Source organism: Cydia splendana, chromosome Z (assembly GCF_910591565.1).
Source record: "Cydia splendana chromosome Z, ilCydSple1.2, whole genome shotgun sequence".
NCBI classification, from domain to species: Eukaryota; Metazoa; Arthropoda; class Insecta; order Lepidoptera; family Tortricidae; genus Cydia; species Cydia splendana.
In genome coordinates this window covers 41,793,743-41,818,378 of record NC_085987.1, presented here as the reverse complement: position 1 = coordinate 41,818,378, position 24,636 = coordinate 41,793,743, and the positions used below count along the sequence as shown (strand labels likewise).

At 37.3% G+C, this 24,636-nt stretch overlaps 2 protein-coding genes, 1 long non-coding RNA gene and 1 pseudogene across 4 annotated transcripts in view; 2 read left to right on the top strand and 2 right to left on the bottom strand.

Moving 5' to 3' along the window:
• LOC134804163 (uncharacterized) overlaps positions 1-13,818 on the top strand; it is a 157,235-nt gene extending 143,417 nt beyond the window's left edge. Inside the window, exon 2 of the long non-coding RNA XR_010146085.1 lies at positions 13,151-13,818. This is a non-coding gene — a long non-coding RNA (uncharacterized LOC134804163). The remainder of the gene's footprint in view (positions 1-13,150) is intronic.
• LOC134804070 (TGF-beta receptor type-1) overlaps positions 1-13,818 on the top strand; it is a 34,065-nt gene extending 20,247 nt beyond the window's left edge. For both annotated transcript variants that reach the window (XM_063776971.1, XM_063776970.1), the window contains exons 8-9: positions 3,811-4,044; positions 4,455-13,818. In XM_063776971.1, coding sequence (XP_063633041.1) covers positions 3,811-4,044; positions 4,455-4,580 — 360 coding nt within the window. In that variant the 3' untranslated portion in view covers positions 4,581-13,818. The remainder of the gene's footprint in view (positions 1-3,810; positions 4,045-4,454) is intronic.
• Positions 13,819-18,149: 4,331 nt separating this feature from the next.
• LOC134804613 (transmembrane protein 11 homolog, mitochondrial-like) lies at positions 18,150-19,129 on the bottom strand (annotated as a pseudogene).
• Positions 19,130-23,466: 4,337 nt separating this feature from the next.
• LOC134804039 (1-phosphatidylinositol 4,5-bisphosphate phosphodiesterase gamma-1) overlaps positions 23,467-24,636 on the bottom strand; it is a 34,594-nt gene continuing 33,424 nt past the window's right edge. The window contains exon 15 of the mRNA XM_063776917.1: positions 23,467-23,660. Coding sequence (XP_063632987.1) covers positions 23,556-23,660 — 105 coding nt within the window. The 3' untranslated portion in view covers positions 23,467-23,555. The remainder of the gene's footprint in view (positions 23,661-24,636) is intronic.

Below are 24,636 nucleotides of genomic sequence, written 5' to 3'. Positions count from 1 at the left end.
TAAGAACTCAGTGTTTATGAGGCTAAAACAGAAGGAGTAGTATTTCTAAGTTTTACGATTTCGTAAATAATCGGTCTTTTTCATTCGCAGTTTAGGGATTGGTCCTACAGTCAAAATTGAATTTCTATGACCTACAAAATTGACTCACAAAGTACAGTCGCCATCAGATATATAGGAGCGGCCAAGGTGTTCACAATATCTGAACACGCGCTCTAACGCCCTGACAATAGAGGCGTGTTCCGATATTTTTGAGCACCTTGGCCGCTCCGATATATCTGATGGCGACTGTACGTAGGTTGCCCTGAAAGTTTCGGGAATTGCATACTTAGGAACGTATATTTGACATGTGTTATACCTCTTTGTTACAAGCATAGTCTCATTATTCGAAAACACTGGCCACTTAGAAAAAAAAAACAATGTTCTATTTTCAATTGTTTTTTAAAGTCGTTGAGTCGCTGGTGAAAATGGAGCTGTCCCGCGAAAGTTTTAGAGCAATGATTTATTATGACTTTAAAAGTGGATTAACACAACAACAATGTGGAGACCGATTGACTATTGCTTTTAGTAGTGAAGCACCTTCGAAGACGACAATATACAGGTGGTATTCGGAATTTCAACGTGGCCGTGTGTCTCTTGCGGATGACGTACGTGAGGGTCGACCGAAAACTGCCGTTACCGATCAAAACATCGATGTTGTTCGCCAACTGATAAAAGAAGATAGGCATGTTACATATCGGGAAATTCAGGAGACTTTAGGCATTGGAATGAGTCAGGTACAAGTTATTTTACACCAAGAGTTGGGCGTGCGGAAGTTGTTTTCCCGGTGGATTCCTCACTTGTTATCTGACGACCAGAAAACGGTCCGTGTCAATTGGTGCCACAAAACCCTAAAAAGATTTAATGGAGGAAGCTCAACTGCCGTTTTTAGTATTGTGTCAGGTGACGAGTCATGGATTTACGCATATGAGCCTGAATCCAAAAACCAATCTCGAGTATGGGTTTACGAAGACGAGCCGAAGCCAACAAAAGTTGTTCGTTCTCGCAGCACGATCAAAAAAATGGTAGCCACGTTTGTCTCCAAATCGGGTCACGTGGCGACTATTGCTCTTGAAGATCGAAGAACTGTCAATGCCGATTGGTATATAGGCGTTTGTTTACCGATTGTTTTTGCTGAACTGCGAAAAAATAACCCTAACCGCCGTATTATACTACACCATGATAATGCCAGCCCTCATACTGCTCAGAAAACAAACGACTATCTGAAGGGCGAAAAAGTCGAATTACTGGACCATCCTCCGTACAGCCCCGACCTAAGTCCCAACGATTTTTTTACTTTCCCGAAAATAAAGAATCGGTTGCGTGGTCAGCGTTTTCAGATCGCGGAAGAAGCAGTCCACGCTTATAAAATGGCCATTTCGTCAACCCCCAGTTCAGAGTTCAATAACTGTTTTGAAAACTGGTTTCAGAGAATGAAAAAGTGCATTAAACACAAAGGAGAATACTTTGAAAAACAATAAAAGTACTTTTATTTCATTTAAACGCGTATTTTTTCCAATTCCCGAAACTTTCAGGGCAACCTACGTACCTATGTCTGAGAGACCCCCTGTATAAAAATATACCAGCTTTTACTCTGAAACATACAACTGATTCGGCTTTCACTTGTCCTACGTATTCTGCGAGATATACAAAAGATCGATTATTTATTAGTCACATTACGTATCACAATTAAGATAAAGTCAGCACAGTGAAAAAACAAATTACACTCGTAAGACAAAATTCAATCTTATTTCAATGTTACATAAGACTGAAATGTACCATTTAAGGTTTTATCTGTGTTGCGTTTGTAATCGTTCTGTTTATCATCTCGCCGCATCGTACCCTCCATTACGCGCGTTGTTGTTCGAAAGCTAATGATTGAATGTCTAGTAATTTATCAATCACCCAATCTGCTTCGATTACCGTTGTGAGGGAGATTGTTACTAAGTATTGCTTTTTGGAAATTGAGCCGTATAGTGTTATCCAAAATTGGACAGAAGTATGAGGGAGTTTCTAATGATATTTGTTAATTAAACTGAGCGTTCAGCGCAGCGTTATCCAGAATTATGTGTGGAAAAATAACTCGGGCCTTGGAGGAAAACTACCTTAAATCCTTAAGTTGGCTCATATTACTTAAAGGAGACATTCCTTTATTTTTAAAAAGACACTAAACTTTTCTTTAATTTGGCTTGTCTAAAAAAATCTTGAGTACTAAATATTAGATATTATGGATATTTTGTACGACAGACGAGTGCAAGACCTAATGTTTCTTGGAGAAATGTTATCATTAACATTAACTGTATCGACTAGTAGAATAAAATTCCGAGTGTTTATTTTTTGGAATTTTTAGTCGGTACGAGTCCCGGGCGAGGCAAGCGAGTTTTAGAAAATATTAGGTAGTTTCCTGCCAGGGCCCGACTTATTTTTCCACACTGTATAGAGTTGATGCGGTAATAAAAAAATGTAGTTTAGGTCATGAATGGCCAAGATTCGAGTCTACAAGACTGTAATTAGACCAATTTTGATGTATGGGTGTGAAGCTTGGACGCTGACTCAGAAAGAAGAGAGCAAGCTCTTAGTGGCGGAGAGGAAAATCTGGCGGAAGATTCTGGGGCCTATCAGAGAGGAAGATGGGACTTGGAGGCGAAGGAAAAATAGGGAGCTAGAGGAGCTTGTTGCGATGGCCAATATAATTGGCGAGATCAAAGCCACACGACTCCGCTGGCTCGGTCACCTGGAGAGGATGGGGGAGGATCGTGCTGTGAGAAGAGCGTATGTGGGGCACCCGGGCGGAAAACGTCCGTCGGGGCGTCCCAGATACCGCTGGAGTGACGAAGCCCAAAAAGACCTGTCCGCCCTCGGAATACCCAACTGGCGTGAAGTGGCGCAGAATAGGGCAGAGTGGCGCTCTCTTGTGTCAGAGGCCAAGATCCTCTTTGGGTCACTGAGCCAGTGATGTATGTATGTATGTATGTAGGTCATGAATGAAAAGGAGTAAACGTACCTATGACAATAAAAGTAACTTTTAAATGCGGTAAACGAGCAATTCTCACTAAATACCTACGCGATCGTAAGCGGCATTTTACTCTCATTACTCTGAATATCATTAAGTACAGACTTTGAAAACTTTATTGATTCGTTCATTAATATAATATACATGTATAAACTTAAACAATCCTTAGCACGAAACGAAGTCCAAAAGTTTATATTCGCAACGCGTTCTTCGTCAAATAAAAACAAAAAGAGATCGCAACGCGTAAGACGCTTATTACGCGTAGTCTGATCTGCTACTTTTGATGCTGACTGTACATATATCAACCCACGCCGCAATCACTGCCCGCTTCGCAGACATTAAACTTCCTCGAATGTCAATAGCGCTTTGGCTACGATCGGAGAACTTCACTGAAAAATTCTTCGAAAATTGTCTTTGTAATTTGTACGGCTGTACGCTGTGTCTTAATATGTAGAAGGTTTTGCGTTCTAACCCCGACTAGCACCGATCAATTTCTCGAAATTTATGTACGATGTCATTAGGAATTTGTCAGCGGTCACGGAAAAATCGTGTGGAAATCGGACTAATCCCAAAAAGGCGTAGTTTTTTTCCAGGAAAAATGTATAGAAAGAAAAATGTGGACGATAAGTTTCTTTTCGATTGGCGATCTAATAACTAACGATCACATTGGCTACGCCCGTAACGCTTTTATTAACTGCTACCACTGAAAATTGAGTGTGACATTACTTCTGTAAGTCTCACTTCCATCTATTCCGTTCCAGGTGCTAGACGAAACGATGGACACGCGCCAGTTCGACCCGTACAAGCGCTCGGACGTGTACTCGTTCGGACTCGTCGTATGGGAGATGGCGCGACGCTGCGGCGCGCTGCCTGACGAATACCAGCCGCCGTACCACGACTGTGTGCCGCCCGACCCTGCCCTTGAGGACATGAGGAGGGTCGTGTGCTTGGAGCGCCGGCGGCCCAGCGTGCCCAACCGGTGGCACTCGGACCCGGTATGTACCATACTTGTACAGCTTCCTGTGTATATGCCGAACGAATACCGCCCGACCCCAACCCTGGCAACCGGTGGCACTCAAACCTTCCACTCACTTCACTTAGATAATACTAACAACCTCCAGTGTGTGAGATGCCACACGAGTTAGAATGGTACAGAAGAGCATAGCTTTCATTCTAAGATGATTACGTTTTTCTTTATTCTGACTTATCTGTAGACTTCATTTGATTCAGATACTTTATTGATAAAAGGCAGTCATTTAACAAGTCAAAGTCTGAGCAGTTAATAAAATGCTCTAAAGATAAACCAACAACTACAAGAAGGCAATCTCTGTCGCTTGGAACCCTTTCCTGAAGAATCCCTCTGAACTTATCAGTTTTTTAACCCCAACTTATCTTTCTTTTGCAGATCCTCTCCTCAATCTCAAAGGTGATGAAGGAGTGCTGGTACCAGAACCCGGCCGCGCGGCTCACGGCGCTGCGCATCAAGAAGACCCTCGCCAACATCGGCGCGGGCGACCTCGGCAAGATGTAGACCGAACGGACGCCGATTGGACGGCCCTTGGTCAGGTCTGTTACTCTATAACCACCACGTTTCACGCAAAAATATTGCTTACCCGGTTGTCAATATGGACGATTTCTGAATGCATTTGATTGACAATCGACGTAACTTTTTGCGGAGGATGACTTACGTTGGTTACATATAGAAGGTGTAGCAATAAACGCACTATAGGTTACTACGCCAAATCTGGTGTGCATGAACTAAGCAATAGATCTATTTGTGAAATGCTTTCGCAGATTTAACTTGACTGATGTTATGATTCGTTTATTTCATTCACGTAAGCTTTGGTTCACACGCAAAGCCTTCTTATGAAACAATAAAGTAAAAACTATAATTGTCATATACTGTGCGTTTTCAATAACTGAAACATCATAGCTTACACCTCTATGGAACTTACGCGGTGGTTATAAGACGCCAATTGTATAAAGATAGTAGAATATTAGCAGCGCAGTGCGAATTTAAAAAGTGTCATGAACTAAGAAACTTGTGTTCGTGGTGCTTTTTTAATATGTACGACTGAATAGTAGAAACGAGTCATTGTAGTAGTAAGGAAAAGGAACGCTTGGCGTATTGAGTTGGGGTTCTGGTTATTAAATATCGTGCAATAGAGTTCTTGGTACAAAATTTCAATTCTAAATTCGACTATTGCAACGAGATATTTTTATATCTTTGCATTAGATTTACTACTTCACGCTGGTGATGAAGAATTTATACTATTTGTCCTAATTGGAACTTTATTTCTTCTAAAATTTACAATTATGTATATAATTCAAACTGTATGCAGCCTTATGGCGGAATCTCGAATTATCCGTGGAATATCGCAAATATTGCAAACATAATTTTTATTTGAACCTGTGCGACGTTTTTCTAGCTTGGCGAATATTTACATCTAATATAAAATGAGATTAGTCCCAGAACTCTATTGCAACTAAGAGTTCAATCGGTTGAATGTTGTTTTTATAAAGACCGGGCGCACACAGAGGGGAAATATACTTTGATTCTAACGATACAGATGTAGTGCATAATTGTTTACCATCGTATATTCACGGAAACGTACGAACGTGTCATGCTATTTCAGCCAGTCAGTACAGAAAGCACTGAGCTTCACTGAAGTAGCATGAGAAATACGAACGTTTCCGAGAAAAAAAAAAACTGTACATGCGTATTGAGACGTTTTAACTCTAGATGTTTCTATGTTCTAGATAGAAGTATTTGAAGGTATTCATGTAGGTACCTGCGTTTGCGTGCGTCTCAGTCTTGCGCGGTCGCCTTACGATACACCTTGCGGTTTGATCTTGGTATCGCTAGGGTTTTATCTTGTAATTGTATAATATTTGTGCTGAGTGTCTAACGTAGATAAAAACAGACGTTAGAAGGGTAAGATATATGCGTCATAAGAGATAAATACATGTTTAATATTTGCCTCAGTGCATATCTTAAGTCAAAGGAGATACACGAACGGCAATGTGTATCGTGAGACGTAAGCCCAGTTCGGCCCCGCCGAATTGTCCTGACCCCTACCTCTTAGATTTATATTATTAAATATAATAATATCAGAAAGGAGCATTTAATAAATACGTTATACGGACTTCATGTAGTGATATTATTTTGTTACCAAGAACGTAGTTTTTATTTGTTAAGGCTATCCTGTTTTTTGAGTTTTTATCGTAATATTTGTAAAAAGCTTTTATTTTATTTTCCTGTGATATTTGACTTCGCAGATAGCGTGTTGTTTCCGAGTGTATCTAATAAGTAGGAACCCATATAACGCGTCGAGTCGTGAATGTAATTAAGGGATTAATGAGGGATTGCAAAGTACACTTACAGTAGTAAGAAAACTTAGTTACTATCACTTATTATTTTAGTAACTATGTCGTGTTGGCGCGTTATGTGAGTGACCGTGCTGTATCCGTGTTTGTTACCACGATTGGTAATTTTCGCTTTCGAATGATTAAGAATTATTAAGTGGAGCTACTTGTTCGCGAGTAATGTGTAGCCTATGGGTAGTGGTTTACTCAGAATACAATGTAAAGTACATACATACATAAGCTAGCGAAAATTACGACTCGTAATGCGTTTCATTTCAAATATAATTCTATACCAAATCTATTGCTGCGTTATGCCAGGGTGAACGGGGCGTCACAATTTGTTGGCTTTAACAAATATTAAGAAAAATAAGTACACGGTTGATATCTTTAATACTCTACCGACTAAGTTACAACTCCTGAAATAATAATATTGGACGGTCCGAAAAGTTATTCAAAGGATATTGTTTGTGTTTTTTGAAGTCATTAATGATCTCTCATACTAAGTACTAGCTAAAAATTATTCGACTCTAGGGCTTTTAAAATAAAACCGTATTCACAACGTTCGCCCATTGAAAAACAGCTTTCAATGTTTGCGTTCTAATGCATTTGTTTTTCTTACACATGTCAGAAACAACGTGTGTTAAAAAGGGACAGATGTACCTATAGGAACGCGATTACTTTGCTCCGCTGTCGACGCTCCCTTCACCCTCGTAGTCTCGCACTTTATTCGATGCAGGAGCGTTTTCAAAATCGAAACTTATAAGTTACTAGCGACCCGTCCCGGTTTTGCACGGGTTAACAAATTATACACCTAAACCTTCCTCAAGAATCACTCTATTGATAGGTGAAAACCGCATGAAAATCCGTTCAGAAGTTTTTGAGTTTATCGCGAACAAACAGGCAAACAGACAGATGCGGCGGGGGACTTTGTTTTATAAGGTGTAGTGATATCTGACAAAACATTTGCAACTATGTATTACAAAGTTTATATTGCATTTTACAAAGTCACTCTTCCATTTTGGGGTAAAAATCATTAAGGTCGCTGAACGTCTTTGCTTTGGTGAGGTGCTCGTAATATTGCGTTGATGAAATTTACGGAATTTTATTAAATTTCTTAGAACAGATCGTCGTGTCAGTAGAGTGACTATAACTAGGATTATTAGTGTATTATATAGTTGAGATTAGATGGCGGAAAACGAAAAAGATATATTAAAATTTGATCTCGTATGCAGCTACATCAAAACTAAATTTAAAAGAAGTTTCACCTTCTTACACACTTTTATTTAGATTCACTCCGTATATATGTGTGCTTCAAATCTAATTAGTAATTTTAATTTGGACCACTTCTAGTTGTCTGTTTGAATTCAAGTTTGGCTAATTTCCGATGACAGTGCAATAATACGCTTACTTGAAGCTGATCTGATGATGCAGTCGGAAGGTAGCCAAATGAACTTCTCGAAGGCAAACTACAAACATATTAAGTATAGAGTTTAGGCTAATTGGAGATCTCTTTATGCGTACACTATGTGTATCGAAAAAAATTATGCCAGTTTGTTTTTAAAATAAAAATATCTTTATTAGAAAATCTGATAATAGATTTTTAGTTGCATAGTCAATGGACTGAGAACTGAGACTATTTATGTATGGTAGAAAGACGTTGGCGAAGTCGTGGGAAAACATATAGCATCGTAGCTAGAGAGAGCAAAAATTTTTTGAAATGTGAATGAGATTGCGTTGACCGCAGAATTTTAATGAAATACAGATGTAATGCATAATTGTTTTCCATCGTATTTTCACGGAAATGTACGAACGTGTCTTGCTGTTTCAGTCAGTTTCGGAACATAAAGTACTGAAGAGTAGCATGACAAATACGAACGTTTCCGAGGAAATAGGATGGAAAACAATTATTCACTACGTGTACTGTCACGGAGAATGGCGTAGTAGGCAACATCAATGTATCGTTTTAACAAATCCAGTGGAAAAAGATATATAATATAAAGGCGTGTACACAACATTTTGGAATTCCTTTAAAAGGTTTTTCGTATTAAACTGGGTGTTTATTTAGTTGAAATTACTATTGAACATGACATTCGATAAGGTAAGCTTGGGCGAGAATATGATAGTGATGGTGATTGCAGATACATTGGGTATTTGTAAGCAGGGGGTATGGAAGAGAAATGAAGATGATTGAACTTGTTTTTATAATGTACAATCTGTACATATCTAAATTGATAAAAATATTAGTTATTAATTCTTACCCCCCGAAATCAGTCACCTTTTTTACTTTGTCTTCCAATTATAATTATAAAATAAAACTTTTTTTATATATACTTTATATGGAATTAATTGGGTAAAGCGGGAAAGCCGCCTAGTCGGTATTATCGGTGTGGTGCTATTGCTTTTAAAGCAAATATTGATAGTAGAGTCTCAATGTATCAAAATATGTATAATGAAGATTTTCTTTTTATTTTAGTTCGAGATGTTAAAAGGTATGATACTCTAGCTAGACTAGAGCAAATTTTGTTACAAGCGTCATGTAGACGAACAGTTTGCCATTAGGTTTAACGGAGGGTGGAGACAGATTGATTACTTTATCTCAATAAATTATGTATGACGTATATTTTCGTTAACCTTCTGAACGCCAAACGGCGCATCCATTTGCCGTGCCACTGACGCCACGGGGGTAAAATTTAGTTTTGTGAATATATAATACCAATCTAAATTGGTGTTATTCAGTAGATTTTCATCAAAAAACGTTCGACGTCAAATGCCGCCTTTGGCGTCGTTGTCACGATTTTGCGTTGACGTCAATTGCCGTCTGTGGCGTTCAAAAGGTTAAGCTGTTCAGTTGTAGACAGTAAACGTCGCAGTGATATCCTAGTTCCAACAATGAGGTAGTTTTAACCATGTGACCGCCAGAGACGTCAACCGACTCGCACGCTTAGAGTCAGATAACAACCTTCACGCACCCCGATAAGGTTCCGATGGCGCGTTGTATATAATACGCGTGGCGTTCAAAGAGATTGGGATAGTCACCTAAAACTTATCGTTTTAAAGCGATGACAAGGCTATGCTATAAGATAAGATGCATAAGTGTAAACATTATATTTGCCTCGCTCGCATAAATCGTATTGCATTCTATAAATACCTTTGGTACAGATGTGGTGCATAATTGTTTTTCCATCGTATTTTCTCGGAAACGTTCGTATTTGTCTTGCCAGTTCAGTCAATGTCAGTACTTTTTATATCGAGACTGACTGAAATAGTTCGTAAATTCGTGATGTTCGTAAGTTTCCGTGAAAATACGATGGAAAACAATTATGCACTACATTTGTATATTATGGTAACATCAATCGCCACGAAAACATAGTATGTAATTAGTGAAACACGCTCCTGCTCGAGTTCAGTGCATTTTAAATTGTTAAAATGACAAATTGTCCTCGTAAGCTTCTATCAGTTATGTTCAGTCTATATTCTATCATACTGCGTGTAAACAACGCTAATGTTAAAAGTTTAAGTTTTGAGAAAATACAGTATACCTACTCGTACGTTTCTTGCAATAATTTCACTCCAGAGTATAAAAAAACCAAAGCAAGTAATCGGTTCTTATAAACTCATTTTTAAGACGATTCTAAATGGAAAGTTATTTATACGCCATAATTTCATGGACGTTTGACGTTTAAAATAACACTTGCACTGCGTGTGCTATCAAAATCGTTGCAGACCTATCTCGCCCCGACTCTATCTAGACACAATCTTTTAACATTACTGTTTACACGTTTTGTATTAATTATAAAGATTTATTTTGTAATTTAGGACCCAGTTAGAGTAAGCTGAGGTGAGAGATCAAAATTAATTTAGCAAAGCACGTATTTTTAATACTTATTCTAAATAATAATCTTATAAAACATTTGGAATATGTATTCGGCCGCGTAGGCATCTGCCGTACCGTGTACTTTTGAAATTGGTTTTGTTACGCCGAATGCTCATATTATATTCGTCATATTAGGGCTTAATCAATACTTACAGAAATCATTTTACGTGTTCCGTGCAATTCTTTTATCACGGAACACTTATTTTTAATTTAATTCCATAATAAAATTACAGTAATAAGTTTTTTAGAAATTATTTCTTGAATGGGTCGCTACTTGATATTTCACAAACATGACATTGCTATGGTACGGTATGGTTAGGTTTACACGCGGCCATAGAGGCAGCCCTCTTTATACGATCTATTATACCTACGCGTAAGATTTTGTAAGCACGTAGATTTCGTACATAATGCATAACTTGTACATTTTGTAGACATTGAGATAATTTATTTTTTGTTTTATTTTTTTTTGATGCCGTTGTGGCGGACATACTTTTAACTCGGAACGAAGCGGCCTGTTGTATAAAAAAGAGTTAAAGTAACAAAATAAACATAAGAAGAAAAACTTACGTGAATGCATTCCTCCGCGGATGCCGCAAAATATTTTATTCTGTTCCACTGGTGGGATTTGCGTGTGCATTAATTTTACAACACTACATACTACTGAAACGTATACGTTATTTTTCTTAAGTTTTTGTTTGTTTTAACTTGAAAATTGGAAGGCTTTTTCATATGCGTCTCACCTGGAGTTAAAATATTTATTAAATTAACGACTGCGCTAAAATAATTTGTTTTTGCATTTGCTAAAAGTTTTTAAAATAACGCTACTGTTGCCCACCTCTGGTTATTCGTACCTTTTACTTTACTTTTATTAATTATATTATCCATATTCTCGAAACGCGTATGAAATTGCTCCGATTAATCGTATTTTGGAACAGGAAGGAGAAAAGTGATTTGTTTTAAAGTTCACTTCTGTATAAATAGTTGTTAATTTGAGATTTTGTTTTAGTTTTTAAATATGCTAAGGAGTAATTAAGCGTAGTAAAAAGAAAATGACGTAAATAGGTTAGTTTGGTGGCCATTTTCTTTTTACTGTGATTATATGTATCACATCACATTCAGTAACCGGACAACCTGTGAAAGGCCGCTAGAGACTGACATTGTATATATACAGGAATGCTTCCTCATCGACCACACTGCCCATGCAACCAACAATCCTATTATGTAAAATATAACTTGACAGAATATGAACACAGGGTTTATAGAGTTGAGAAGTCAAAAATTTTGTGGACGGTGGGACATCACTTAACCGCTGAACTAAATGACGCTGCACAGAAACACTAATCCAACTGGGTTTTCTTTGTCGCGTATTTTTATCGTACGAACTAGGACGTAAGAACCAACGAGATACCTATAGTTCGTTTTTTTTTAGCATTAGAAATAAGGTAAACAATCTTGATGTGTCTTTTAATTGAAAAACACATTTTAAAAATAAGTTACGGCAAATATGTAACAATTATGAATCTAATACGATCTTTTATTTTCTTCTGCTTTCATAAGTAATAGTTATTGATTTTTATAAAGCGTTTTTCAATTAAAAGACATGTCAAGATCGCTTACCTTCTTACAAGTTCTTTCTATTGCAATAAAAAACGAACTATAGCTACTGTTTCTATTCCCTTATTTATTCAGACTAATTCAAGTAGATTAAAAAAATATACGTCTTAAACTCCATACATAAAGTATATATGTAGAACTTGGATCCATAAACATTTTGAGCGCCATTGACTCACTTTAAACAATTTAAACGCTCCGAACCCTAATTTTTTCGCTTATAGTCTGTGACACGTCATTTGTGTTCGATGGTTCTAGATTCGGGCAAATGAGGGTAGAGTCTAGAAAATAGCAGCAAATTAAAAAAAAAAACAGCGTGTTACGTTATCGTGCTAAGCCGATAAACTGATTTTGATTAAATAATATCTTCGAATATAAATTGTACCATCGCCCATACAGTTAACTGACAGTTCGTAAACCTTATTACATAAGGCATAAGGTCCACCGATGGGCAGTTAAGAGTGTTGCTGATTGTATTTCATTTACTTTTGGCAGGCCGGCCAGGCTCGTCAAAATATTGTTGCCATGTAAAAAGCTATAAGTCACTACTTTCGTTAGCCCGAATCTACACAGTTGGCTTAAACATTTTTGGCAAGATATAAGGCCTACTAATGGTCACCTCTGTCTTAGTCCGTGTAAATACATATACTTTGTGCTGTGATTTATCTTACAATCTTGTCTCCGAGGTGTTGAATTGGCCGCAGGTTGAAAATCAAATAATATAAGATCCTAATCGATTATAAACATCGACTACCACAATATGTGTTTTAAATATCTATATTGTAAAGATTACCACCGGCGATGTGAGCCCAAACGATTAAATTCATACAACCCGCTATAAAATTGTAAAAAGCTATAACCTCGCGCTTAATATAACATAGCTACAAAAAAATACCGACTGAAAGCTGTCCACATACAATAAATAAAATGTAGCGAGCTCTTGCAAAGTTTCCATACACTCATGCTCATTTATACAAGGCGCATCCTGTTGTGTATCTAATCGTTCGATATTGAACTGTACGTATGTGTATGTATTAAATAATAATATGACTGTTATGAAATAATGTGACACAATGAAGGTCTCTAGATTTCTCAAGCGGGTGGCAGTGGTGACACCCGATTTATCTGTCATACAAGCGTTTGTAAGAAACCAATCATTGTTATGCTGTAAATATTGTATTTATTAAAATGCGCTAGTATTGGCTATGTGCAAAAAAGTGAAATCCACGCATAAAAGGCATAAAAATAAGCCTTCTTTGATTTGAACTGGCATAATGTGACTTTAAAAAAATCGCCATGCGAAAAACAATTAACATACAAGTCAATTTATGAATATTCAGTGCGGAAAGTTCGCCGTAAAGGGCTGTGCCTCTTAATACAAAAGTCTATTTCAGACAAATATGATTTATATAAAGATACTTTATGTACAGGTTACAGGCTTTAATAGGTACAGGCACATAGCCGATAGTAAAGTGCTACATTTGATGATTCAAACCTGAACACCTCGAGTGGCGCCTTCACAAATCTATGGACCATCATTGGCTTACTCCGATTGCAGAAACCTTGTACTATACCATACTTTTACTGTCGTTTATAACTATAATTTATAAGAGATAAAATTATTTAAGATGCTAGACTTAAAGGTAAAGTTCAAATTTTAAAACAATGTACAATCATCAAACGATTTGTTTGTAATCTGACGAGCAATACCAAGAGTACAAGAGTTTTACTTAATTCTGCAATAAGGCGCGGACGCGGCATATCACACTTCGAGTTACGGTTATTTATTCCAAATACTTGTAATGATAATTTTAAAGTACCTACATACGATTACTTTATTACCCTGCCTAAGTTTTATTCATTGGTTATGGAGTGGACTAATTAATTTAATATAATAAATAAAACAAGTGTTTTTATATTGCTGTCGTTTTATTTAATATTCCTTTAACCCGTGGAACGACCACCATACAACAAATTGATGCAAAGCAATTTGACCCATATTGATCTATAGTAACACACGTCTGATACTGATTCGCTACGACCCAAATTGAGTTAGTATCACAAGTGTGATACCAGAGCGCTCCACGGGTTAAGTGTACGATACATAATGTATAGACCACCAATAATAGATTGCCTATTGGCTATTGCCTTTATTAGGGAAGTGGGACGTCGAATTAGGGACAGGGGGTCTGACGCCCGCGCGGGTTCGTACCTGGTGCAAAGGTTGTCCATCGCCATTCAACGTGGTAACGCGGCTAGTGTGATGGGTACCTTTGCGCCGGGGACAACTCGCGGGGGACTTTTTGACTAGGCTTGAGCTAGTCTTAAGTTGTTATAGTCTTTAGTATTTTTATTGTTGTATTGACTTTTATTGAATAAATATTATTTACCTTTAAAAAAAACTAATAGATTGTTTTAGCCAATGGATGAAAGGAACCCATTTCTGACGAGTAATTTTATTTTCAAAATTCATTCGAGCCTCTAATTAAAATGTGCAATGTTAACGTTGTATATACATAATATCTGGGAGACCGAGCTTTGCTCGGAAAACATATAAAAAGTAAAAAATGCGCGTTTTCCCAGAGATCGATTTTTCGACACCGAAGACCCCTATATATCAAATTTCTTCGAAATCTTTAGGGCCGTTTCCAAGATCCCCGAAATATATATAAACAAGAATTGCTCGTTTAAAGGTATGAGCTGGTATTAGATGTCATTAGAGCCTGTTTACACATCGATTAGCGAGAGTTCAAACATTAGCCACTAAACAGAAGTAGTAAATTTAGGGTGTAAACACGCAACAAGAGCCTATTTACATTTTGATTAGTGCCTAAGAGTGGTATTCCTTCTGTCCAATATATTGGTCCAATGTCATTGCGTCTCACTCTCTCATTAAGCAAATTGTGAGACAAAATACACATAGGACAAAGAATTGAGAGGTGGAATACCACCCTACTAAGGAGTAGGTAAGGTAATGAATACTGCAATAACTCTCAATAAATTTATTTATTACGTCAAACTGTAAATACTCGATTCGGGAGCGCAAGCTGCCGCCTCGTTCTTATTACTATAATTAAATTACTAATAAAATAACAGACCATAGAAATATTTTTCTACTACACTAAGTCCTACGAAATATGTGTACGTGTATATTTTTGATATAATTAGTTTTTGGATAAATGCAGTAATATATGCAATTCGGTCTAACGGATATGAAGATATGTTTACACTTTTGCACCTTACTACTTTGTAATAAGGCGAAAAGTGTAAACATATCTTTGACGTCGACTGTACAAAATCATTACATTGCTTAGAATGGAAGATTACACACAAAATCGATTGTTTTCAGTATAATTGTCTATATCTATTTCTGGAACGCTTATACGAGTATGTATAAAATAAATGCGACTGCACAGTCAGTATCGACATGACATGATTAACCTTTTCGACGCCATGTCAAACACAAAAGCAGTCACTCGGACGCCACGTCACCGAAGTGTCAAAACTGAAATTGAACTTTATGCATATGCACGTAGGTCTATGTTGCTCTGTGGTCTGTGACCGATTAATCGGTCTTTGGCGTTGAACCTGCGGTGCGGATATATCGGTCATCGGCGTCTAAAAGGTTAACATTTGACACTTAACCCCCTTATTCATAAAACTTTACGGGACTGATTTAGTGAAATTATGTTTTATCCCTTTCTTACAAATGCATAATTCAAAATTACAGATAAAGACAAACGATTATTAGCTAATTGAGGTTTGTAGCGCGTTTATGAATAGGGGGTAAGAGCTCCTTCCCACTGACGTCCAGCTTTTTGCTGGACCGGTTTTCTGCAGGATCCAGTTTTCTGTAGTATGCAGGCTATCGCGCAAACAGAATGCTCGTGTGAACCTTACTATAGGAGCACGTATCTTAGGCACTACTAAAACGGGATCCTGCAGAAAACCGTACCCGCATAAAACTGGACGTCAGTGGGAAAGAGCTCTAAGAGTGCAAAAATATAGGTTCTTATCGTCACATTAACTTAATTCAGTATGCGAAATTGACTTGTAATGTTAAAAAACTACAAGTTTTACAACATTTAACAAGACGTTTAAAAACGCGATAATGGTCCAAACGATTTAAAACTGAAATGTAAATAAAACAAAATAAATGCAATCTCCATGGCCATATTTGTGGAATAGGCTATCGATATATGTATAAAGTTTTCAGTAGGCCCATACAATAACAAATTAGGTCGTTATAACCCATTCACTGCCATGAAATCTAACTAAACTATATTATTACACATTGTACAGTCAGCATCAATCTTATATACACATTTAATCTCGTAAGGAGAATATAGTTCATTATGATCAAACCAATGCTAATAACAAGTTAATGACAATACATAATGATGGTTTACCCCGTACTATATTATTAAATGTTTAGACAACTTTCACTACTATGAAGGCATCAATTCAAAGTTCTAGTTACAACACCTGTAATTCATTTTTCAATAGCACCAACATTACATAGACTTTTCTAAGGTCACTTCTCAATGAATAACATTAAACATTCCATTGCCTTATTAACCCTTTGACCGGCTATGACGTCAACTGACGCGCGGGGCAGCCCATTTTCAACCCTCGTGCATTCCAACAAGGTACAGCATAGGCGAGGCGTTCAAAGATTTAAGGCTCATTTAGACGGTGCGAGAACTCGCATGCGAGTTTCATTAGTTCATTACATTGCGGTATATGATTGGTCGCCTGAATTGGATGTAACCAATAGTCCTCAATATAAAATCGCATACGAGTTCGCGCATTGTCTAAATCAGCCCTTAAAGTCACGACTACGATAACATTAAAATATTCCCGTGCCTCGAAAAGAGCTTAGAAAACAATAACTCTATCATATTTTATTCGAAGCAGTATAATTTTTTATTTAAATCTAACTAGGTATGTACTATAGAAATTTTATCAATAGAATTTTTTATACACGCTCAGACGTTTTTTTTAGTTATAGAGTACTTAGTCCTGTATTAATTTAGATTAGGACACTTAGGACCCGTAAAATTTATATACATATAATCAAGTTCATTTTTGTGCGTTTGTTACTAGATATTTCGTTTGCTTGTTTGTTAGCATACTTTGTACAATAATATGACCAATAGATGGCCTAAATCACACACTAATACTACCTAATATAGTGTAGGCCAGCTGCCTTACATATTAAACAAATAATTTTATGTATTAGCTCTTTCATTATGTCTCTAACTTGTAAAATATAATTAGTGCGAGTTTGTTATAAATACTAGGTAGTAGGTACAGTCACCTGCAATAATCTGTAACACAACGAAGGCCGCAAAAATATCTGTCACGAACTTATTTGTAGAGCCATAAGAGCGTGTCACATATTTTTGCGGCCTTCAAAGTGTAACATATTATTGCTGGTGACTGTACCTATACAATAATACTAAACAGTAATTTATTTCCTTTCTATGGTTTTATATTATCTTCGTATGCAACGCCATCAACCAAATTTATAATAAATGTTGTTATATTTATCTTTAGCGCTTGCATTGTGTTTAACTATAAAGAATGACAAATATAACGAAACCATCGTCAATTTGGTTCACGGCCAATGTACAGTCACGCGTCGTGATTGTTATGCCATTTAGGGTTCTAGCTAAATTGGACATTCCATAGCGGAAGTATTGAACAACCAATTTACCTAGGACCCTAAATGGCTCAACGGTCGCGGAGCGTGATGGTATGCAAGATGAATGATTAGAATCTAGTAAATACTTTTAACAGTTTCTTGTGACGAGTAACAGATCTAGTTAAAGAGAGCTTTATTTTTAAATTTAAAAAAAGTATCATTTCTAAAAAAAATGGTACAATCAGCAACAATAGTAGCGGATGAAATACCAAGTGTCTGTCACCCTGGAATACTTTTCCAAATTAAAATACAAATACTAACAGTACAGTTCGCGTTTAAAAGTATATGTCACAAATTAATTGTTCTATATATTATGTATAGAGATATATATTTCTTTTTGTTAAACATATTTATTGCATTAAAATTGGCCTTGCCAACTATAATTATCATCAGTGATTAACTGATTATATTCCATGTTTATTGTTTACCCTAGTTAATTTATAATATCTGGAAAAATGCGCATTTTCCCAGAAATAATACCTAGCTGTACCCATATAGCAAATTTCATAGAAATCGTTAGAGCCGTTTCCGAAATCCCCGAAATATATACACTTATGTATAAATAAATACACAAGAATTGCTCGTTTAAAGATAATGAAAATATCTTTTGTACAGAATATTTATCTAAAACAATTATTATAACATTTTTACACTCTGCTTCCTACCATTTAATATAAATGATACAATATTCACTAGTAAGCTTCAAAATAGTACTACCTACTTCATATTTGAGAACAAGATTAACCTAGTTAAGCATGTATTGGCATAAGGACTGTTTTGTAGAACCATTTCATTTATTTGAATGTTTCATAAAGTCTCCATAAGTATGTTGCATATTGCAGCTGCCGCTATAGAAACTGAGCTATGCAAATATATGTTCCGCCTGTTGTCAGTGCGCACTAGCACAACCGGAGATGCTGATTTAGATCACTCGGTATAGGTAAGGTAGATAGATGACGCCGATCTTTTTCCTCTTGATATTCGCAGCATGGGTCCCATTGCCATGAGTGTGTAACAACCGGCACACAGTGGCGTAGCGTGAACTAATCTAGCCGTGGGCGAAGTCGCATCTGCGAGGCCCTTTGCTTTCACTGTGCCGAAGCTCGAAGGGGCCTCGCGCGAGGCCCGCCTTGGGCCGCGAGGCCGTGGGCGACGGCCCACTTCGCCCACGTCTAGCTACGCCACTGCCGGCACAGAGAATGGATGCAACACCAAAGGGCGTACAAGCTAAGGAGCTCCATGCTAAACCAGAAGCAATCCCGCATAGTCCACTGTAGACAGAGACTTTATGCAATTGATTGCCTCCATAAATCCACCTTGCAGTCTCTTCTCCAAGAGACTCCGGTTCTATAACTATAACGCTCACGCCGGCCTCAAGTGCGCTCTCCAATTCCTTTTCAAATTTGATGTGTGAATTTTCACTATCGAAATCTTCTCGTATAATTGCGACACTCGATGGCTTTAAATCGCTGTCACTTTCATTACCCGCCATGTTAACTATAGGTATAGACGCTGTGACGTGTTATAAAGATATTAGATACCTAATGCTTTTTCCGCTACTTTTAATGCTAACTGTACCCGCAATTATGATAGCAAATATATTTATCCAAAATCAATCATGTTTATGTATATCTATTTGTTATGAATATGTATGAATCTTAAGAAAAGGATATGTGATTTAGTAACTCTATATTTTTTTGTATACTAATAATTTAAAACATTGTTTTAATGTAATAAGAACACTACATTACTTACGTATAATTTTTTCATAACATTGTATAAATAATTACATATAAAAGCGTCATAAAACTATATACATCTAATCTACATATATATCGCATTATATACAATTATTTTGCTAAAAATATATTATATAGCAGACTGATGACATTAAAAATTAAATAGATACCCAATATAATATTATGCTCATCAAAGATTTATTATATTAATCGTACTAGATCAGTGAAGTCTTTTACTATTTTATGCCTCGATTTTGACAGCTACACGAGATGGCGCTGTATGGTTCAGTGTATACTGAGCCATTATATATGTATATAATGGCTCAATATGTAGGGTAAATGTGGGATAGATGCCATAGGGGGATAGATACCCAAATTTGCACATAGCGACTTGTGCGAATTCAACGCTTGCAATTATTTTTTTATTTGTAAGCTTACTCTTTTCCTCCCTCTGGTTAATGACGAACACTTCGCTAAAATGGACGTATTGTGATTTATTGCGAAAAACTATTTCACGCCGCAACAGATTAAGGTAAATGTGAGATAGTTGCCATACTTTTTGAAACAGGTGAATAAAATATAGAAGATAAGCATTTAAAAATCTTATAACACAAGTGTTAGTTTGTATACTCATTAATAAACAATATTTTCAAGGTAGCTGGATATTATTTGTTCTATTTGTATACTATCCCCACGAGTCAAAATATCTTTGCGGCATTTAACCCATACAGTTGGCATCTATCCCCGTCCGAAGGACCTTTTTATTTTGTTTATAACTAAACAAATAAAACAAATAATATCAAACTACCTTGAGAATATTGTTTATTAATGAGTATACAAACTAACAGTGTGTTATAAGATTTTAAATGCTTATCTTCTGTAGTTTATTCACCTTTTTCAAAAAGTATGGCAACTATCCCACATTTACCCTATATATTATGCGGCAACTCTGGTTGTTATAAAAATACGTTAATACAATTCAGTGACCACAAAACATACGGCACCGTACAGCGCCATCTGTTTCAGTTGTCAAGCTAGGTGGCACGTTTATTTCTTAGACATTATCCCTCTAGCTACATTGCAATTAATAACTGTTTGGTATCGTTCAGTAAATGCTTAATATTACGAATAAAACGTTCTAAATATTAACCCTCTTATTCATAAACGTTTACTAAAGTTGACAAGCCGATAATAATCGTTTGTCCCTCACCATCATACCAATACGTCGGCAAGGGACAAACGATTATTATCAGCTTGTCAACTTTAGTAAAGTGTAAACGTTTATGAATAAGGGGGTGAGGATAGTGGACGACCGCTTCTGCATACAAACGTAACGTAAAATGGGTACCATTATCTTCCCCGGATATTGACATTATGGAAAATATTTGCAGAAAAATGGGGACTAATGTTTGTATGGAGAAGAGGTTACGTGACGTCCCCTTTCGTCTCATTAGCACAAACATGTGAAAAATATAGATATTGTCAGAAATAGGCCATATTTTAGACTACGAGCCCGTACTATTTTGCAATTCCAATTATTGTAAATTTGTGCCTTCGTGAAATCATACAACTTTGTTTTTGTTTTATCCCTACCCATCAAAAGCAATATATCGAACCCCTATTTTTTACCTATGCAATACTAGTTATGCACGTATCACAATTAGAAAAGTACTGTTTAGTTTAATCCATCATAAGATGCTAGTTAAACCACGATAAACAAATGTGACTGCTACTTAATTAGTAAATTCATCTTTCATAGAAAATTTCATATTAGTAATTCAAACGTTTAAATGTGGACACTAAAGAAAGGACGCTTAGCACAGGAAATTTCTTACATTCACCCGCCTGTTCCTATCTCCCTCGCACGCGCATAATTACATTTCTGTCCCTCTCACACAGTGTCATTGCCAGTTGACAGCGTGCATTATGGGCGGGACAGTAATTAATTACGCGTGTGCAATGGAGATAGGAATAGGCGGGTCGGTATACGAAATTTCTTGTGCTGTGCGTCCTTTCCTTACATAAAGCGCCATGCGTTCATTAGTTTTTCCTCGATTTCACTAACAGCCCATGAAATGTATGATTTTCGTTCATGACTGATCACAATAGGGAGTATTACTGCAACTGCCGCCAGAGTGCAGCACTAATTTGTTTAGTAAACCATAGAGTAACTTATACATACTACGCTTTAAATAGTTTTTGACAAGTTTTTACTATGACATTGATGCATCAAGGCGGTTTGTTTAAAGGTGGCCTACCGCGAAACGCGAAAATCGAAAGTTCCTTATCTGCCTCTCTATCGCAGACTATCGCTCGAATATACAAGAGTGATAGAGAGGTTAGATCTCGAAATTTCGATTTTCCCCCCAGATTGTGATCGATTGTGGTAGTAGCGCCCCCTACGCAGTTTCGCGTAATATTCCCTATTTAATTACACAAACGGGTCTACCGCGATATAATTTCATTGTTTTTACCTTTAATTAGTTTATAAAAATGCAACACTATTATCCGCGGATCGTGAGAGAGGCGATTGAAATTAAAAAAACATACTAAAAAATTCAATCGAGAGGACGGGTACAAATTATCGTCTACTTGGGGACCAGTGATACAAATGTTGAAACCAGCGGATATATCTTCGGACCAGTGTACGGATACTGTGAGTGTTGGGTATCGTGCCGTGGACAATAAATATTAAACTTTAACGGGTAGCTGCAATTTCTTTGCCTACCCCGAACATTTTTATAAACTAATTTCGGGTAGTTTAGTGTTGTTTTATTAATATCTCCGTTGACATTTGTTGGGACGTCAGTCTTTCCGTGACCACAGCTGGTGCAACTCAGCTGAAACGTCGGAATTAAAGGTAAAAACAATGAAATTATATCGCGGTAGACCCGTTTGTGTAATTAAATATGTGTACAAAACGCGAGAGTTTAAAGTGTTATATTCCCTATTGATTTTTTTTTCACTGCCGTCAAGATTAGTACATTAGTAAAGAGTTAGTAAATTCAGTCTAATACGTTTAGTACGATTTCCTTTCAATAAGTATAAACAATAGGGCAAATGAAATGATCTGCTCAAAATCACGACAAATTCTAAGTGACACATTCGGTGCTAATTGTTTGTGTTCCATGTCTTGACGCAATGTGTTAATGGCACCAACCTGAGTGAAAGAGCTGACTAATATGTCGTGCTAACTCTCCTAAGGTATATAGGTAACAGTGATATCTGATATTTAAACTTTCTATGAATATTCTTTATTGTCAAGCCATTTTCGTCAGAAGAAAAGAGCGGCAAATATAAAAAATGAAGGCGCGAAGAGCTATCGGCCCATAGAAAATTTGAATTTTGTGCCGTTTTCTACTGACAAACGTCTTGAGGACACTAACACAATTAGTCTGTAAATATATCTGCGATAATATTTGAAATCTTGATAGCACCTGATTTTTCAATAAAACTGTTGTAGCTGGTTTGAATCTCTATCATAACATTTAATTTTGAACCGTAATTCTGTGCCTGTTTGAGGCGGCACATTGCCACTATACAGATCATTCGACTCGACAGTACATCATTTGACATATTTAACCTTTTCGACGCCGTGTCAAACACAAAAGCTGTCTCGGACGCCACGTCGCCCAAGTGTCAAAACTGAAATTGAACTTTATGCATACGCACGTAGGTCTATGTTGCTCTGTGGTCTGTGACCGATTAATCGGTCTTTGGCGTTGAACCGGCGGTGCGGATATATCGGTCATTGGCGTCCAAAAGGTTAATATTATCTACAATCTACACCTTTCTGGCGTACGAGCCTCATACACCTAACTTAAGGGTGGTATTACACCTGTCCAATTTCTTTGTCCAATATGTATATTGTCTCACATTTTGCTGAATGAGAGAGTGAGACGCAATGACATTGGACCAAAATATTGGACAGATGGAATACCACACTAAGATATGTAAAGACTAAGATAAATTCGTGCTTCGAATTTGACAGTTAATGTATCGTATTTACGGCCCCGTACATTACGTGGTACAGCGCCATTTAATTTAGCTGCCCATATCGGGGGCACGATTATTTCTTCGACTTCACATCTCTACTCTTGGTTTATTTCACCCTGTATACGCACGTCAGATGTTAATTTTTAGGGCTCAAGCTGTAGTACAGTTTTGTTTTCGTTGGTGGCCACTTTTGAGGGTGGCTGCGTGGGTTGATCAGCGACCTGGGACCAGCTTGAGGTGAACTAAGAGAGATGACAGTTCCAGCTCCTCGGAGTAACCGTTGCTCAGGATCACGCTACGGTACCCGGCCCGTAGGCCCTGTAAGGTAAATGCACATTGTCAATCGTTGTACGGGTGAATTGTAAAAATGTAATATCCTTAATAATCTAGATCAGCGGTCGGCAACCTTTTAGCAGCCAAGGGCCACATAGCAGTTAACGAAGTGGACGCGGGCCGAACTTTGTTAATATTTATGACTTTATCAGACATTGTCATTTGTGAATATTACATACAAAATAGCCAGGGAGGCTCGCGGGCCGCAAGTGAGAGGTTCGCGGGCCGCATGCGGCCGCTGGTTGCCGACCGCTGATCTAGATAACAAGTTTTTTTTCAATTAGTCGCTCCGTTTTGTTTTGAGGATCAAATGTCTATACATATTAGCTTACCAGAATTGTTTATACGCGTAAGGGAGACGTACAGCAACATCTACCGTAAGAATTTTCTGTCTGCTTGATAAAAAGCAAATATATCTGATTATCTGCTTGATAAAAATTAGCTTAGGGTGGTATTCCACCTATCCAATTTATTTGTCCAATGTCATTGCGTCTCACTCTCTCATTAACACATTCAATACCACTAAGTGCTACGGGTTACGCTCGTAGCGCGTAGCCACGGTTTCGTCGTATGTAGCGCGTAGTCGCTACGAACAGTGTACCCGACAGTCGGGTTCTTGGTGTTGAATGTGTTAAGCAAGATGTGAGACGCAATACACATTGGACAAAGATATTGGACCGATGGAATATCACCCTTAGGGGCTATTCATAAATTACGTCATTTCAAATTAGGGGGGGGGGGGGTCTGGACATCGGATGACGGTAGCATGAAGTAGGAGGAAATGGGGTAATTTGAAGTATAATTTTTGTATGATTATAGGGGGGGGGGGGGGGTGTCAAAAATCGATGACGTAATTTATGGACAGCCCCTTAGGACAAGTGAATTGGCGGTGTTTTACTAAAACAGTCTATGTATTTTGTAAAGACATTAGAGACAAACCTTAGACATTAGAGAAGCGCTG